This window comes from Nerophis ophidion, linkage group LG19 (assembly GCF_033978795.1).
Source record: "Nerophis ophidion isolate RoL-2023_Sa linkage group LG19, RoL_Noph_v1.0, whole genome shotgun sequence".
In the NCBI taxonomy this organism is placed as follows: domain Eukaryota; kingdom Metazoa; phylum Chordata; class Actinopteri; order Syngnathiformes; family Syngnathidae; genus Nerophis; species Nerophis ophidion.
In genome coordinates, this window is record NC_084629.1 from 12,052,689 (window position 1) to 12,072,274 (window position 19,586).

The following is a 19,586-nucleotide window of genomic DNA, read 5'->3' on the forward strand; positions in this document are numbered from 1 at the left end:
ATGCCAATACGGCCGGTTTAGTTTACTAAATTACAATTTTAAATTTCTCGCGGAGTTTTTTGTTGAAAACGTCACGGAATGATGACGTGTGACGTCACAGATTGTAGAGGACATATTAGCGCAGCGCCATTTGCGGCTAAAAGTTGTCTTTTTTCATGGCGCAATTAAACAGTATTCTGGACATCTGTGTTGCTGAATCTTTTGCAATTTGTTCAATTAATAATGGAGAAGTCAAAGTAGAAAGATGGAGGTGGGAAGCTTTAGCCACACAAACACACGGTGTTTCCTTACTTAAAATTCTCGGAGGTGAAGCTTTACTATGGATCACAGCGGTCAAGCGAACATGGTTCCCGACCACTTGTCAACAAGCAGGTTTCGAGGAGAAAATGGTGGTAAAAAGTCGCCTCTTACCGGAGATCAGCTGAGCTTGCGCCGTCCATGCAGCTGCCATCGACTTCCCTCAGAGACTGGCGTCAACACACCCGTGGGCACACCCCTCCGACTATCAGGTACTATTTAATCTCAGTAAAACACTAGCAACACGATAGAAAGATAAGGAATTTCCCAGAATTATCCTAGTAAATGTGTCTAAAAACATCTGAATCCGTCCCAATGCAATCGCCTTTTCTTTTTTTTTTTTTTCCTAGTCCTTCGCTATCAATATCATCATCCACAAATCTTTCATCCTCGCTCAAATTAATGGGGAAATTGTCGTTTTCTCGGTCCGAATAGCTCTTGCTGCTGGAGGCTCCCATTATAAACAATGTGAGGACATGAGGAACCCTCACCCTTGTGATGTCATCGTCTGCGACTTCCGGTAAAGGCAAGGCTTTTTTTATTAGCGACCAAAAGTTGCAAACTTTATCGTGGATGTTCTTTATTAAATCCTTTCAGCAAAAAATATGGCAATATCGCGAAATGATCAAGTAGGACACATAGAATGGACCTGCTATCCCCGTTTAAATAAGAAAACCTCATTTCAGTAGGCCTTTAATGTCCTAACAAACAAACTACCCAGCAGCATCGTGTTTTTTCTTAACAACCGAGACACACAGCAGTGTATTTTATCTCCCAAAACATATCGTGGTTACCCTATTGTTGATGGTTACGCCGCCCCGGATGCCGTTGTTATCAAAGTGAAACATGAGGGCCCACACTTCATTCATAAAATGTCAGCGCTGCATGACGATTATGCATGAAACCTCTCTTCCCAACACGCACACACCTCGTCTCATGGAGACTCTTAACCTAACTACCTTATTTGGGCAGAAGGAACTGAGCTGACCTAAGCAACATTTGTTGACCAAAAAGCGGTGATGTTTTGCAATAGAAGTCGGCCAACTCACAGTCAGCTGAAGCACTGCGGCCTTTATGGGCTAATATTAGACCTCAAAACAGCAGCTCAGACAAATCAAGTTGGTTGACACAAACATTAATTTCCAGTGGGTACTTTGATGACGTTTGGGTGTCTACTTAACACCTACTCATGCGTCTGTTTTCCACAGCAGTGATGACTAAGTTTGCAACTAGTATATTTCATATTGTGTTTACTTGCATAAATCACACTTACTGCTTTTTGGGTGACGGTGTGCAACTTCCTGCCATCGTCACATGTTTATATGTTTGGGGAGGAAGGAGATGGTAGCCAGAGGGAGGGCTTATTAGTGGGTGTTTCTACATCTATGCGCGCTCAGTGCTGATGAGTGCTTTAATAAATATATTTTAAAAAAAAGAGACATGGTTGAAGGTGGTGCTGAAAACTGAGGATGAAGGAGCCGATTTGGGTTTTTGCTGCGATTTTCTTCTTGGTGTGTGAAACGTGGACTCGAGACACAGGTTAGAATCATCGACTTGTGCCTTTTGCAGATATATGCAATGGTATTGACATGCTAAAAGCTTTTGTAGGTATCGCTTGAGACTGTGCAGGTGTTAATATGCTTACAGCTACAAAACATTACAAAGCTCATGTGTGTAGTAAAAGCAAGACTGGATTACACTTCATTTGTACTTCACTTCAATGTAGCACACATGTTGCATAATTTAAACATTTGCTTTTTTCTCAACAAAAAAATCGTAATTAAGTTAAGAATTTTCTACTGTAACAAGGTGGGGATTTATTTTGAAAAAAATATATTTTTTTCTAAATATAATACAGTAATATAATAGTACACTGACTGATCTTTATACATTATTTAGACCAGTGGTTCTCAAATGGGGGTACGCGTACCCCTAGGGGTACTTGAAGGTATGCCAAGGGGTACGTGAGATTTTTAAAAAAATATTCCAAAAACAGCAACAAATTGAATAATACTTCAACAAAATATGAATGTAAGTTCATAAACTGTGAAAAAAATACAACAATGCAATATTCAGTATTGACAGCTAGATTCTTTTGTGAAAATGTTCCATACATGTTACCATGAAATGATTGACGTGGACCCCGACTTAAACAAGTTGAAAAACGTATTCAGGTGTTACCATTTAGTGGTCAATTGTACGGAATATGTACTGAACTGTGCAATCCACTAATACAAGTTTCAATCAATTAATCAATCAATCAAAAATGTTGATAAAGATTTATTTTTCTGTGAAGAAATGTTTAGAATTAAGTTCATGAATCCAGATGGATCTCCATTACAATCCCCAAAGAGGGCACTTTAAATTGATGATTACTTCTATGTGTAGAAATCTTTATTTATAATTGAATCACTTCTTTATTTTTCAACGAGTTTTTAGTTATATCTTTTTTTCAAAATAGTTCAAGAAAGACCACTACAAATGAGCAATATTTTGCACGGTTGTACGATTTAATAAATCAGAAACTGACGACATAGTGCTGTATTTTACTTTTTTATCTCTTTTTTTCCCAACCAAAAATGCTTTGCTCTGATTAGGGGGTACTTGAATTGAAAAAAGGTTGAGAACCACTGATTTATGCTTGCGCAGTGTAAGCCAATAATGCGTGGGTTATTTTTTTTTGTTGTAATACATATATACATTTAATTATATTAATATATATATATATATATATATATTTATATCAAAGAGCCAGCAAGGTATACATTTCACCATAAAATATTTATTATATTCATGATATATTTGTTTTCAATGTAAGGGAGGTCTTAAAGAAAAATCACAATAGCATGTATAGTTTAATATTTATTACTTATTAATGAATTTAAACATTTCCATAATTCAGTGAACTTTTTTTTGTTTGAAATTGATTTGACCATACCATTATTTTCGAACATGCTGTAATTAAACAACTGTAATGTGATGCATTACATTTTAATTGTATTGTATTCATGTTTGTAATAAACTGAAGTGACCTGAATGGTTTATAGTTCATTAATAATTTCTGTATACATTAAACTATATATTTGATTTTATATATGTATAGTCATGGTGTCTTAATTTTTATTAATTCATCAGAATTCAATATTTTAAAATATTTTTTAAACAAAATGTGGTATTTATACATTTTTAACACCATTAGTGAGGTATTCACGTAACAATAATACATATTTGTATTATTTATTCCTTCATTTATCAGTCTATTTTGTACAATGTCAGCAATTCCTGATTTAACAGTAGCAACATTTGTAGTTTATTCATTATTAGTTTATGTAAAATTCCCAAAAATATGTTTTTGATGATTTATTTATTGGCGGGGGTCTTGAATTTATCAGTATTAATTAATATTTTAAAAATATTTTGTTATATCTATATATTTTTTTAACACGGTCAGTGAGATATCCTCATAACTTTAGGATGAATATGTATTTGTACTAATTTAGCATATTATCATTCCGTCATTTATCAGTCGATGTGGTTTGTTTTTGTTGCACAATTTTCCTAGTTCTTGACTTATTGTTTATTCATTATTAATTTTATATACAATTTAAATATATTTGTTTCCATCATTTCGTGTTTGTTGTTCATGGGTGGTCTTGATGTCTTTAACTCATCACTATTTATCAATACATTAACGTTCAAAAATAATTTTGTTGTATTTTTATATTTTTTACACCGTCAGTGAGATATCCTCATAACTTTAAGATGAATATGTATTTGTCTTAATTTAGCATATTATCATTCCCTCATTTTTTTGCAATAGAAGTTGCAAAAAATGTTTGTTCTATATGATTTATGTAGCACCATTTTCCTAGTTAGACTTTTTATAGTTTATTCATTATTAGTTTTATATATAATTTAAATATATCCATCCATCCATTTTCTACCGCTTATTCCCTTTCGGGGTCGCGGGGGGCGCTGGCGCCTATTTCAGCTACAATCGGGCGGAAGGCAGGGTACACCCTGGACAAGTCGCCAACTCATTTCGTTTTCATAGTTTTTGTGTGGTCTTCATTTCTTTAATTCATCAGTATTTATCAATACATTATTTAAAAATATATTTTTTTACATTGTATTGATTTTTTAATTAATAGGATTAATATTGATTTGTATTACTTTAGTATATATATTATTCCTTAATTTTAGTATTTTATTCATCATTCATGTATGATTTTTAAATTTTTTTCGTTTACCTTTGTTGATCATATGCATTTTTTGAATTATTCAGTATTCATTAATTTAATATAAAAAAAACACTTTTTGTACAATTTGTTCCTTTTCTTAATAAAGTGAGGCCTTCTCGTAGCAATATAATTATTTTTTATTTACTGTACATTTTAGTATATTAATTATTTCTTCATTTATCAGTCATTTTGTTTGTTTATTTTGTACAATATCCATAGTTTTTGATTTAACAATTTTTATTTTTTTTATAGTTTATTAATTCATGTATCATTTAAAATACATGTTTTAAATAATTTGTCAGGGGTCTTAATTTCATTAAATCATAAGTATACCAATATTTGAAAATATTTCAATACAATGTATATTTATTTTTTTAATCAGTAGGTGTGGTTGCATTAATATTTGTATTTTAGTATATTATTCCCTATTTTAGTGTTTAATTTTCAAATTAACATTTTGTAATCAATTGCATTGCTTTATTTTAAAAACAAATGTTTCACACTGCCAGCGGATTATTTAAACAATAGGGTTTTTTGTCTTGATTGATACCTTAAATATTAAAAAAAAATATTTAACAATATAATTATTAATTATTTTGTTGATGAAAGTATTTCTTTAGTTCATTACAAAGTAAAAAGCTAGTGTTGTGACAATCAGTGGAAATAACTCTCCTGGAGGTTTGAGCAGAATATACCGGAAGATAGTTTAAGTGCAAGCACCCAAAAAAGCGACGTCATACTTTCCACTTGACTTAATAACATTAACTCTAATATTTGTTAAATTGCACAATCTAGTACAAGAGCTCTAACACAAGGACAACAATGCTGAGTTTTGATTGACGTTATGCTTTCTTTGGTATTATTTCTCTTCCAGTCATCTTCTCATCTTTCAATGTGGGAAGTGAAGTCAAGCTGAACTGCAGTGACAAGTCATGGCGGGAGATGATCTACGTCATCTGGAACTTGGAGCTCCTACACAAACAATGCAAGATCGCCAGCAACATCGACGGCCAAACTGAAAACACTTGCAACGACGGCAAGACCCTGCGGAACACCGCTCAGGTTCAGCAATATCTGCACATCCCAAACTTCTCCAGTGACGACGTGGGACTATACAAGTGTGAACTGGCTTTCAGAGGAGGGGCCAAAACCTGTAACATCAGCTTGTCCATCACAGGTGAGATCTCTATTGTAGAATCATAGCATTTGTTTTAAGTATTTTAAAAGTCACACTTTTTCTCCTAAATTCTCCGAAATTTATATTTTCAATAATGCGATAACATGACAAAAATTCTGATTTAATCTTACTAATTAGAAGTTAAACCTTTTCTTGAAACATTATTGGATTTTCTTGCAAAATTAAAAATGTATTCATCTAACATTTCCCTTTTTTCTAATAGGCTACAATAGAAATGTACCCTCAAAAAATTTGATATTTTTCTTTTATTTCATGTAAAATCCCAACTGTCATCTGTAACAGTTTTTTTCGCGTAATATTACGACTGAAATGCAAAACCAACTTTTCTCACATTTTGGTACCGACTGTTGTGTATTTTTAGAATTTACAAAAGGGCCCGAAAATGTTAAATAAAACCAGGGACACATTCAGAGATATTTATAAAAATAATCTTGCCTTCTTTCAGACTTGCTCCAAACAAGCAGTGTTAAGTTCCACTCTTCTACTCCAAAAAAGGACCCACGAACAACTCACGATTTCCAGTTGATCAACTTTCGTAATTTTCCAATTTGAAGCATTGTTGGTTTCATTTTCTTGTGAAGTGAATTGTTTATATAGCGCTTTTCTCTGGTGACTCAAAGCGCTTTACATAGTGAAACCCAATATATAAGTTACATGTAAACCAGTGTGGGAGGCACTGGGAGCATTTTAGTTGATCTTCAATTAATCATCAGGTTGTAAACCTTCAAACCACAGAAACAGATGTTAATGTAATTACACAGGTATTTTCAAAAAACATGTTTTACAAACGCTTTTAAACCTCTGAATACTGTTTTAACTTTCCAACGAGATGTTTCTTTCTTTCTTTTAGTTTATTTCAAACATGAACACACTTACAGCATAATACATCACACAATTTCATATCATTTCTGTTTACATCATGTCCGTAAAGGAGTAGGAATAAGCAAAGCTTATTTAATCCTACACCTTTCCCACTTCAAAGCGTTTACAAATATATACATTCATTTACTGACCTTTTTATAGTAAAATGACATCCGTGGATGAGCAATACAACAGTTTTATGATATGTAATTAGTTAAGTCAGTCATTATAAACATACTGATATGAACAATATTTTAATAAGGTTGAAAGTATAGTTCTTTGTACTTTGTAAGCACTGTTAATTTAAACAAGCTCTTAAACTGGGTCATATCAGTACAATGTTTAACTTCTTTACTTAATCCATTCCATAATTTAATTCCACATACTGATATGATAAAAAGGTTCCAAGTGTTGTACGTGCATACAACTGTTTTAAATTAGATTTTCCTCTAAAGGTCATATTTCTCCTCTTTTGTTGAGAATTGCTGTACATTATTTGGTGTTTAAACTTAATGTTTCTAAACTTTTAAAGGCCTACTGAAACCCACTACTACCGACCACGCAGTCTGATAGTTTATATATCAATGATGAAATATTAACATTGCAACACATGCAAATACGGCCATTTTAGTTTACTAAATTGCAATTTTAAATTTCCCGCGGAGTTTCTGGTTGAAAACAACGCGGAATGATGACGCGTGTGCGTGACGTCACGGACTGTCAGGAAATATTAGCGCAGCAGTATTTGCGGCTAAAAGTCGTCTCTTTTCATCGCGCAATTAAACAGTATTCTGGACATCTGTGTTGCTGAATCTTTTGCAATTTGTTCAATTAATAATGGAGACGTCAAAGTAAAAAGATGGGAGTTTGGACGCTTTAGCCTTTAGCCACACTAACACACGGTGATTCCTTGTTTAAAATTCCCGGAGGTGAAGCTTTACTATGGAGCAGATCGGTCAAGCGCACATGGTTCCCGACCACTTGTCAACCGGCAGGTTTCGGTGAGAAAATTGTGTTAAAAAGTCGCCTCTCACCGGAGATCTGTGGAGTTTGCGCCGTCCTTGTATCTGCCGTGACTTCCCTCAGACACTGGCCTCAATACACCCCCCTCCGACTATCAGGTACTATTTAATCTCACTAAAACACTAGCAACACAATAGAAAGATAAGGGATTTCCCAGAATTATCGTAGTAAATGTGTCTAAAAACATCTGAATCCATCCCAATGCAATCGCCTTTTTTATTTTTTAACTTTATTTTATTTCTAGTCCTTCGCTATCAATATCATCATCCACAAATCTTTCATCCTCGCTCAAATTAATGGGGAAATTGTTGTTTTCTCGGTCCGAATAGCTCTTGCTGCTGGAGGCTCCCATTAAAAACAATGTGAGGATGTGAGGAGCCCTCACCCTTGTGATGTCATCGTCTGCGACTTCCGGTAAAGGCAAGGCTTTATTAGCGACCAAAAGTTGAGAACTTTATCCTCGATGTTCTCTACTAAATCCTTTCAGCCAAAATATGGCAATATCGTGAAATGATCAAGTATGACACATAGGATGGACCTGCGATCCCCGTTTAAATAATAAAATCTCATTTCAGTAGACCTTTAAATAATGACGAACACAATGCTTGTCAAAATGATTCAATGCTTGTCAATCCATTCATCAATTAGAGTAACTAAAAGGGAATAAAGAAACTACAAGAATGGCTACGAGCTTGTAGATCGTCTCTTTACTCAGTCTTTTAAACATTCTAAATTCAAGCTTATCTTTTAGCAAGCGTTAAAAAATAATTAATCCTTTAACTTAGCATTAATTTTTTAACTTTTACCTTTAACTATTTACCATTTTAACCGAAGCTTAACCCATTTACTTGCTTTTAACTGGTCAAACCCAGTATGCAATCAATGCTCAAAGTGAAATGCAGTAACGCGGTGGCTCAACTTGAACCGAGCAGCTCAAACAAACACATTAATATAGCTGAGTATGCAAATCAAGAAGCTTGCAGGTACAAACTAAGCATATCAAAGTAAGCATTTCGATGGTCATCAATCGAACAAGCATATTCACCGACCATTGGTGTGTTTGGAGAAAATATCTTGCGGTTGTGGCTGCTTGCTGTTCTTCCTTGCATGCAGCTCGTTTGGTGAATGAGACTGACTGAACCTCCATTCCTATTCAGGTGCCTTCAATCAGTAATTTGGCGGCCATTTTCCCAAGGCATTATGGGAATTGTAGTTTACCAATGGTTTTGAACATGCCTTCCGCCCAATTGTAGCTGAGATAGGCGCCAGCGCCCCCCGCGACCCCAAAAGGGAATAAGCGGTAGGAAATGGATGGATGGATGGATGTTTTCCACCATGTAGGGCATGGATTGTGTCTTGACTGACATTTCTGAGTTTTTAACTCCACAAGCAGTTAGGAATTTGCTCCACTTGTGACGTTTTTTCCCATTGGCGGACATCTCTTTGTATGGTACCTGAGGAGATTTGCGTGAATCTGCTATTGAAGTTTGTCGTCTTAGTCAATAATTTCCTCCTTTTTCTCATTGCCATTTCTAACACAGAGTAGCATATTGCTTTAACTTAATCAGTCAGTAGTCTTGTTATGGAAGCGCTAAAAATTACAACAAAGATGGCGGGGAGAACACAGTCAAAGTGGAAGCACGTAAATAAACCCCACAAGACGGCGCATCCTGAAATTTGTTCGTAAAACATAATCTTGAATAAAGAACCACTGTTACTTTATTAGATAGTCACACTTTTTTTCCTAAATTCTCTTAACTTTATATTTTTATTCATACAATATGACAAAATTTCAGATTTAATTATTCTACTAATTAAAAAAATATATATATTGTAACATTATGGGATTTTCTTGCAAAATTAAAAATGTATTCATTTAACTTCCCCCTTTTTCTTATAGGCTACTATAGAAATGTGCCCTCAAAATATTTAAAATGTTTCCTTTTATTTCATGTAAAATCAAAACTGTAATCTGCAACGTTTTTTTCGCGTAATATTACGACTAAAAGGGGACCTTTTATGTAAAACCAAATTTTCTCACATTTTGGGACCGACTGTTTTGTATTTAGAATCTGCAGAGGGCCCGGAAATGTTAAATCAAACTACGGAGGCGTTCAGAGATATTTATAAAATAATCTTGCCTTCTTTCAGACTTCCTCCAAACAAGTCGTTTGGAATTTGCTCCACTTGTGGCGGGGAGAACACAGTGAAAGTGGAAGCACGTAAATAAACCCGACAAGACGGCATATCCTGAAATTCGTCTGTAAAAATAATCTTGAGTGAGTCTGTTGTCGTAGTCAATAATTTCCTTTTTTTTCTCGATTATCTTGTTAAGGGGGAGACTGGCTCGTAAATAAACATGTATCCTTTGCTGTTGCCATTTCTAACACAAAGTAGCATATTGCTTGATCTTAGTCAATAGACTTGTTATGGAAGCGCTAAAAACTACAACAAAGTTGGCGGGGAGAACACAGTCAAAGTGGAAGCACGTAAATAAGCCCCACAAGACGGCGCATGCTGAAATTCCTCTGTAAAACATAATCTTAAACAAAGAACCACTGTTACTTTATTAAATAGTCACTCTTTTTTTCCTAAATTCACCTGACTTTATATTTTTATTCATAGAATAATATGAAAAAATTCAGATTTAAGTCTTCTGCTAATTTATTGTAAAAAAATTTTTTTTTTAACATTTTGGGATTTTCGTGCAAAATTAAAAATGTATTCATTCAACTTCCCCCTTTTTCCTATAGGCTACTATAGAAATGTGCCCTCAAAATATTTAAAAATGTTTCTTTTATTTCATGTAAAATCACAACTGTAATCTGCAACGTTTTTTTTTTGCGTGATATTACGACTAAAAGGGGACGTTTTATGCAAAACCAACTTTTCTCACATTTTGGTACCGATTGTTGTGTATTTGGAATCTCCAGAGGGCCCAAAAATGTTAAATCAAACCATGGAGGCTTTCAGAGATATTCATAAAATAATCTTGCCTTCTTTCAGACTTCCTCCAAACAAGTCGTTTGGAATTTGCTCCACTTGTGGCGGGGAGAACACAGTCGACGTGGAAGCACGTAAATAAACCCCACAAGATTCTTCTACTAATTAAAAAAAAATTATTATTGTAACATTATGGGATTTTTGTGCAAAATTAAAAATGTATTCATTTAAGTTCCCCCTTTTTCTTATAGGCCACTATAGAAATGTACCCTCAAAATACTTAAAAATGTTTTATTTCATGTAAAATCACAAGTGTAATCTGTAACGGGGTTTTTTGCTTAATATTACGACGAAATGCAAAACCAACTTTTCTCACTTCTTTTACTTTATTAAATAGTCACACTTTTTTTCCTAAATTATCCTAACTTTAGATGTTTTTTCACACGGTAATATGACAAAAATTCCGATTTATTCTTCTACTAATTTAATGTTAAACTTTTTCTTGTAACATTATGGAATTTTCTTGTAAAATTTCAAATTTATTCATCGAACATTCCCCTTTTTCCTTATAGGCTGCAATAGAAATGTACCCTCAAAAAATGTAAAAATGTTTCTTTTATGTCATGTAAAATTACAACTTTTTTTTCACGTCATATTATGACTAAAAGGGGACCGAATATGCTAAACCAAATTTTCTCAGATTTTGGAACCGACTGTTGTGTATTTGGAATCTCCATCAAACCATGGAGGCGTTCAGAGATATTTATAAAATAATCTTGCCTTCTTTCAGACTTCCTCCAGATTTGCTCCTCTTGTGACGTTTTTCCCATTGGCGGATATCTCCTTAGATGGAGTCTGTCGTCGTCGTCAATGATTTCCTTCTTTTTCTCGATTATCTTGTCGAGGGGCAGAGTGGCTCGTACATGCACATGTATCCTCTGCTGTTGCCATTTCTAACACAAAGTCGCATATTGCTTGACCTTAAACAGTCAGCAGACTCGTTATGGAAGCGCTAAAAACTACAACAAAGATGGCGGGGAGAACACAGTCGAAGTGGAAGCACGGCACATCCTGAACACCGTCTGTAAAACATAATCTATGCAGCATTTTGAATAAAGAAACAATGTTACATGTTATGTAGACCACAAGTAAGTGTTTGAAATGTAGAAAAAAAAAATCATACCATGACCCCTTTTAAACTTTTGCAAATTTCTTTCTATGCCTGTTTGCATACATATATTTTCTTTCTGGAAATATTACATATTACAACTTAATTCTTACGAGATGTTCTGGGTAGTTTTACAAAAGTACAGTTTTAATGTTTTTTTTTTTTGTAATATTTAGGACTATAGGAAATAAGCAGATAACATGTGATTAATCACCAAAAAATATCGCATTAATTATGAACACACTTCGATTAATCATGCCATTTATTTTGACCTTACATGGTCTTTTACCTTAACCGCTATAAGGTCACTGATCAATACATGCGTCAGTACTAGAGGCTCCGCCTGGTGTGTTTTCCAGCAAATTTCACTCCAAAATACAGCCTAAAAAATACTTTAGATAAAGCTGTTACCAAGGTTTGTGCAAATGAACAAGATTCATTCAAGAAAAACTTTAAAATGTTCCCTGATGACATTCTTACATTTGCATTTGTCTACAAATATTAGGTTATTTCAATTCAAATTATGCAAGTATGTTATAAAACCTGTGGTAAATCAAAATGTGCTTAATTGAAGATAACAATAATTTGACAGCATTAGTAAAATTACAAGTTTTGTTGTTTTTGCCAAATTCACACTTTGTTCTAGCAACATTGCAAGTTTATTACTTGGCTTATTCAGATTTTACTTAAAATTATCAATTATTTTCGTAAAATGTGTCTTTTGTTGTTGTTGTAACGTTACTCTCTTTTTTATTTACATCGTGTATTTGCTCTCTCAATACTTAAATGTCATAACAGTACTTACTAGTTCGTTCTTCTATTAGTAGTTTGTTTTCGCAAGTTTTAACTTTATTCTCCCTCAAATACGCATTTATTGTCACAAAATACCCAATTTCTTCCTGAAAATAGAAATGTTTTGTCATAATTGTAACAATTTTTAATTTGAGTTTTTTTTATGGTAAAATTACAAGATTAATTTGGTACAATTCTAAATATAAAATTTTTTTCCCGTTGGAATATTGCAAGTTCTCGTTAAATCTTCCCTTTTTTTCCAGGCAAAATTAGCCCTTTTTTCCTTGCAATAAAATATTTCTATCACATCATATTATGTCTTTTTTCTTACAAAATGGTTGTCGTCATAAATTGTATTTTCATATTATTATTCCCCTGCTGTCATATACAATACTTTCAGAATTTTCTAAATTATTCCTTTTTTGTCTTCATAATAGACATTTATTGTGGTAAAAATGACTACTATTTTCTTCTAACGTGTCGTTTTTAGTTCAGTTCAATTTTGCAATAAAATATTCCTATCACATCATATTTTGTCATTTTTCTCTCAAAATGTTTGTTGTCATTAATTGTATATTCATATAATGTTATTATTCCTCCTCTCACATACAATACTTTCAGAATTTCAAAATTCTTCCTTTTTTCCCCCTCATAATAGACATTTATTGTGATAAAAATTACTACTATTTTTTCTAAGGTGTCGTTTTTAGTTCAGTTAAATTTTGCAATAAAACATCTCTATCACATCATATTATGTCTTTTTTCTCTCAAAATGTTTGTTGTCATAAATTGTATATTCATATTATATTATTATTCCTCCTCTTATTTACAATACTTTCAGAATTTTCTAAATTCTCCCCCCACTCCCCTCATAATAGACATTTATTGTGGTAAAAATGACTACTATTTTCTTCTAACGTGTCGTTTTTAGTTCAGTTAAATTTTGCAAAAAAGATATTTCTATCACATCATATTATGTCTTTTTTCTCTCAAAATGTTTGTTGTCATAAATTGTATTTTCATATTATTATTCCTGCTCTTATATACAATACTTTCCGAATTTTCAAAATTATTCCTTTTCCCCCCCGTCATAATAGACATTTATTGTGGTAAAAATGACTACTATTTTCTTCTAACGTGTCGATTTTAGTTCAGTTAAATTTAACAATAAAATATTCCTATCACATCATATTGTGTATTTTTTCGCTCAAAATATTTGTTGTCATAAATTGTATTTTCATGTTATATTATTATTCCTCCTCTCGTATACAATACTTTCAGAGTTTTCAAAATTCTTCCTTTCCCCCCTCATAAAAGACATTCATTGAGGTAAAAATGACAATTATTTTCTTATAACGTGTCGTTCTTAGTTAAGTTAAATTTTGCAATACAATATTCCTATCACATCAGATTATGTATTTTTTCTCTCAAAATGTTAGTTGTCATAAATTGTATTTTCATATAATATTATTATTCCTCCTCTCCTATAGAATAATTTCAGAATCTTCAAAATCCCCCCCCCCCCCCCCCCCCTTATAATAGACTTGTATTGTGGTAAAAATGACTACTATGTTCTTCTAACGTGTCGTTTTTAGTTCAGTTACATTTTGCTACAAAATATCTCTATCACATCATATTATGTCTTTTTTATCTCAAAATGTTTGTTGTCATAAATTGTATTTTCATATTATATTATTATTCCTCCTCTCATAAACAATACTTTCAGAATTTTTTAAATTCTTCCTCCCCCCCTCATAATAGACATGTATTGTGGTGAAAATGACTACTATTTTCTTCTAACGTGTCTTTTTTAGTTCAGTTACATTTTGCAATAAATATTTTTATCACATCATATTATGTCTTTTTACTCACAAAATGTTAGTTGTCATAAATTGTATTTTCATATTATAAGATTATTCCTCCTCTCATATACAATACTTTCAGAATTTTCAAAATTCTTCCTTTTTTCCCCCTCAAAATAGACATTTATTGTGGTAAAAATGACAACCATTTTCTTCTAACGAGTCGCTTTTAGTTCAGTTAAATTTTGCAATAAAGTATTCCTATCACCTCATATCATGTCTTTTTTCTATCAAAATGTTAGTTGTTTTGAATTGTATTTTCATATATTATTGTTTCTCCTCTCCTATACAATACTTTCAGAATTTTCAAAATTCTTCCTTTTTCCCCCCTCATAATAGACATTTATTGTGGTAAAAATGACTACTTTCTTCCAAGGTGTCGTTTTTAGTTCAGTTAAATTTTGCAATTTTCTTTTGTTACATTGCAAAAAACCTTTGGAAACATAACTTCTCATAAAATTTGCCTTTTTTTTCTTGAAACATTAAAATATTATTGTATGCCATGTTATGTCTTTATTCTAATACAATTCCAAATGTATTCTCGTAACATTAAAACATTTTTTTTCAAGTTTTGACTATTTTTTGAAATATCTGCCTCTTTTCTCATATTATTACAGATTGACATCAATTAAATCATCTATGATTATGACTTTTTTCTAATAAAATTACAAGTTGAACCTTAGAAAATACACTTTTTTTTGTCATAGCGTTGCAAATACTCTCTTCTTGTAAAATGATGACTTACGATGGACCTCTTGTTACCGCTTAAGTTCCTCCTAGAATGTCTTCCTGGTTGGAGTGGCGTGCTGACAACAAAATGGTGGCTGTGTGTAAAGCGGAGGGAGGAAAGCCGGCCGCCAAGATAACATGGAGCCACGCTGGGAACCTCTCATCCGTGGAGGAGCAGCAGAGCTTCGATGGCTTCTTCTCAGTGGAAAGTCACCTGGAGTTTCCAGAGGGCGTGGAGAATGTGGAAAATGTGACCTGCATCATCAGCCATCCGTTCTGGCAGTCAGAGAAAACGTTGCTACCAAAGCACCCAAAAGGTCTGCAAACTTTTTTCACTCTTTTCATTGTTGCTTTGTGTCCGAACAAAGATGCTACGGGACATTAAAAGCTCCTCTTTCTTGCATCTATTTTATAGCAAAAGCAATTAAAAATATATTGTATGTATTATGCTGTAAACATGTTTTCAAGAAATGCTGATTACTCCTGTATGACTTTACATCCTTTGTATTTGACACATCATTTAAACTGCTATTTTTCAATCCCTAGGTCTGCCTTATACCGTGATGCTCATCCTCATAGTTGGGACAGTCTTAATAGTCCTGGCCGCAGTCTTAGTCTTTGCACACAAGAAAAAAATCATACTGAGGTGAGGATTCTTTATCATTCTTTTTTGGTTTCCTTCACATTTATTTATCTTTTTTAAATGGAATCTATTTTTACTATATATTATTTATCCTATTTAATTGTGTGCTAGTTAAAGGCCAACTGAAATTAGATTTTCTTATGTAAACGGGGATAGTAGGTCCATTCTATGTGTCATACTTGATCATTTCGCAATATTGACATATTTTTGCTGAAAGGTTTTAGTAGAGAACATCGACGATCAAGTTCGCAACTTTTGGTCGCTAATAAAAAGCATTTGATTTATTGATACTTTTATTAGTAGATTGCACAGTTCAGTACATATTACGTACAATTGACAATTAAATGGTAACACCCGAATAAGTTTTTCAACTTGTTTAAGTAGGGGTCCAAGGTAATCAATTCATGGTACAAATATATACTATTAGCATAATACAGTCATCACACAGGTTAATCATCATCGTATATACATTGAATTATTACATTATTTACAATCCGGGGGGTGGAATGAGGAGCTTTGGTCGATATCAGTACTTCAGTCATCAACAATTGCATCAACAGAGAAATGGACCAGAAGTAGCAGACCATGTGTGCGTGACGTCACGGGTTGTTGAGCTCCTCACATCCTTCTATTGTTTACAATCATAGCCACCAGCAGCGAGAGCGATTCGGACCGAGAAAGCGATTATTTCCCCATTAATTAGAGCGAGGATGAAAGATTCGTGGATGAAGAAAGTGACAGTGAAGAACTACAAAAAGACAGGGCAGTGGGAGCGATTCAGATGTTATTAGACACGTTTACTAGGATAATTCTGGAAAATCCCTTATCTGTTTATTGTGTTACTAGTGTTTTAGTGAGATTATATAGTCGTACCTGAAAGTCGGAGGGGTGTGGCCACGGGTGTGGTGCCCGCCAGTGTCTCCGAGGGAAGGCAGCCGGGCTGAGATTTTATTTTTTTACCCTCCACGGAGTAACCATCCAACGGTCGGTGGCGGCCGGTGGGAGGAGGCAAGAGAGTCCACAGCTGCAGGAGGAACGGCGCAAACTCTCCGCTCATGTCTACGGTAAGAGCTGAATGTAATCAAGGAAACACCGGCTGTGTTTGTGTTGCTAAAGACGGCCGCAATTCACCGCTTCCCACCTACATCGTTCTTCTTTGACATCTCCATAATTCATTGAACAAATTGCAAAATATTCAGCAACACAAATGTCCAGAATACTATGTGATTATGCGATTAAAGCAGACTAATTTTAACTGTGATTGGTGCTGGATCAAAATGTCTGCTACAATCCGTGACATCATGCGCACGCGTCATCAACAGGATACTTCACGGGAAATTTAAAATTGCAATTTAGTAAACTAACCCGGCCGTATTGGCATGTGTTGCAATGTTAAGATTTCATCATTGATATATAAACTATCAGACTGCGTGGTCGATAGTAGTGGGTTTCAGTAGGCCTTTAACATTTATTTAACTTGTATGTGTTTAATTAATTTAATCTTAGTTAAGTGGAATTAATGTCGTTTTTTGTTTTTATTTTAAATACATACATATAACTGAAGTTGGTGTTATGTATCCATTTTTTAATTTTTTATTTTTCATTTAATTTCGTTTGTACACTGTAAACCCGAATAAGTAAACATAACTAAAAAAAAAAGGGAGGCACTCAGTTGCCACATATTGTTGGAGTTCATAAACTCATATATTTGAGTATATCAGATCGTAAATATTTGAAGTTTATGTCGAATGTAGCTTAACTTACCAATCAAGCCAATTTCAGAATGTTCCTCCTCGTGCCTGCTGCCTGAAAAGGAAGTACACGCAAATGCTACAAAATAAAAGCACTTCCTTTGTGTTTGAATGTGTGTGCGTGTGCGTGTGTGCGCGCGCATGCATGTAATAATTTATATATACACACACAGAGTATAATAACAATACAAATCTATAATGCAATTGATACATTCTTAATTTATTCTTGAATCGATTTAATGATTTGTTCTTTCAAAATAAGACAGAATTATGTTTAATTCACTGGGTTTTAAGTAACTGTGAGTTAATTATTTTCTAGTAGCAGTTACGCAATCTGCAAACAAGTTAATATTAATTGAATATAAAAAGTTTAATCAACTTAAAAAGAAGGAAAACGTTACTCGTACTCAAGATTTTTAAGTAAGTACGACTTTTAACAACTTTTTAAGTTTACACTATTTCTTCTAATCAATTATTTTGAGCATTCCGGTTTACAGTGTATATCTCTATTTTTTTGTATCGAAATTTTTTCCAATTTGATTTCTTAATTTAAAGTAGTTCATTTAATGTAATTATTCTTTTGGTTTTTGGTATTTCAGTTTTATTACTTCTTTATTTAATTATTTTGAAATATATTTGATCTAATTTACCTATTTTGATTTAATTTCTTTATTTAATTGGATACTGTGACAACAATTTCATAATATTATTTTCCTTTCCCAGAAGGGGTTTGTCTGGCGACTGCTCAACTAAGAAAACTCAGCCGGTATGTGAATTGTTGGTTTTTTATTTGTTTTATCTCTGAGATGATCACTTGCGGTTGCTCACTTTTAGGTTTAGTCACTGACACCTTTTTGTCTCTCTCTCTCTTTTTTTTCTTTTTTTTTTAGATGGAAGATGTAGAGGAAATAGAACCTTACGCCAGCTATGTACAACGTGTCAACTCAATCTATAACTATTGAACACAGTGGGACACAATGACCTCTTATGCTACATACATACAGTATATACATACATAGACACACGATACAGTACATACCATATATAGTTCTTATACATTAATATATATGAACTGAAAGAAAGTGTACAATGTCCATTCTGATTGGTCAGGTTGAGAACACTAAAACCTTGAAAGTGTAAAGAGAAACAAGATACTAATTTAGTAGAAATCTCTCTTCTTAAACTAGTTTTAGTTATTGGTAATGACACAACTGATTGAACAAGAATTAAAATCTGATCGCAAGCCATGATTTTTTTTTTTTTTTTTTTAAACCATCATGCTCTAATATCATGTGCATTTCCTGTTTTGTAAACAAGTGTCTTTCTCGAGAAACATTGTCATTTTTCAATGAAAACACACTTTGTGTTAACCACAATGCGCATTAAGGCTTTTCCAAAAGCGTGCGTGCAAGTGTGAAAACAGATTATTGTCATTTTCCATTGTGCCTGCTAACTGCCGCTAACCTCTGGCCTTTGCCTTTTTTCACTATTTGTAACCTAAGCTTACACAATGGAAATGCTAAAAAATGCTAATAGACAGTTTGCAATCTGCGTGTGGATGCATTGTGTTTAGGACCGGCCCGTCAAAAAAGTTAAGATGAAATCCATCGTGCTGTCAATAATAAGAAGGTTTGATTCAGATTGGGAACATGTAACATGTTCACCTCCTCGCAAAATGAGGTGAAAAGGTAAAAACATGACGCATCTATTTTTGGCAACATTAGACAGTTACGTTTAAGTTTCACTTTTGCATCTCATAGCACATAACTGTGGTGCATTAAAGTTAGAAACAGAGCATTAATCAATATGTATGTATGTACTATATATACATACATATGTATATATGTACTATGTACATATATGTATGTGTATATACATAATATATGCACATACTTTATATATATACATATATATATATATATACATGTGTATATACAGTTATGGTCAAAAGTTTACATACACTTGTAAAGAACATAATGTCATGGCTGTCTTCAGTTTCCAATAATCTCTACAACTCTTATTTTTTGTGATAGAGTGATTGAAGCACATACTTGCATCTGTTTCATCTGACCACAGAA

General features: G+C 33.3%; 2 protein-coding genes and 1 long non-coding RNA gene across 4 annotated transcripts in view; 1 reads left to right on the forward strand and 2 right to left on the reverse strand.

The window, feature by feature from the left end:
* cfap91 (cilia and flagella associated protein 91) overlaps positions 1-8,832 on the reverse strand; it is a 34,570-nt gene extending 25,738 nt beyond the window's left edge. The window contains exon 1 of the mRNA XM_061879169.1: positions 8,670-8,832. The gene's annotated coding sequence lies outside the window, so the exon portion shown is untranslated. The remainder of the gene's footprint in view (positions 1-8,669) is intronic.
* si:ch211-214p13.9 (cell surface glycoprotein CD200 receptor 1) lies at positions 1,639-18,758 on the forward strand. 2 transcript variants are annotated; one of them, XM_061879172.1, is made up of 6 exons: positions 1,639-1,836; positions 5,413-5,715; positions 15,156-15,431; positions 15,661-15,760; positions 18,235-18,274; positions 18,399-18,758. In XM_061879172.1, exons 1-6 carry the CDS (start codon positions 1,767-1,769, stop codon positions 18,468-18,470), a joined length of 861 nt encoding a protein of 286 aa, XP_061735156.1. In that variant the 5' UTR covers positions 1,639-1,766; the 3' UTR covers positions 18,471-18,758. The 2 variants fall into 2 exon arrangements, with proteins under 2 accessions (XP_061735156.1, XP_061735155.1); XM_061879171.1 differs by having other exon boundaries at positions 1,641-1,836; positions 18,232-18,274.
* LOC133537975 (uncharacterized) lies at positions 10,754-17,620 on the reverse strand. Its single transcript, XR_009802906.1, has 3 exons — positions 17,522-17,620; positions 15,131-15,328; positions 10,754-11,659 (listed from the first exon to the last, which is right to left on the reverse strand). It is a non-coding gene; the product is annotated as an uncharacterized LOC133537975 (long non-coding RNA).
* Positions 18,759-19,586: the final 828 nt, after the last annotated feature.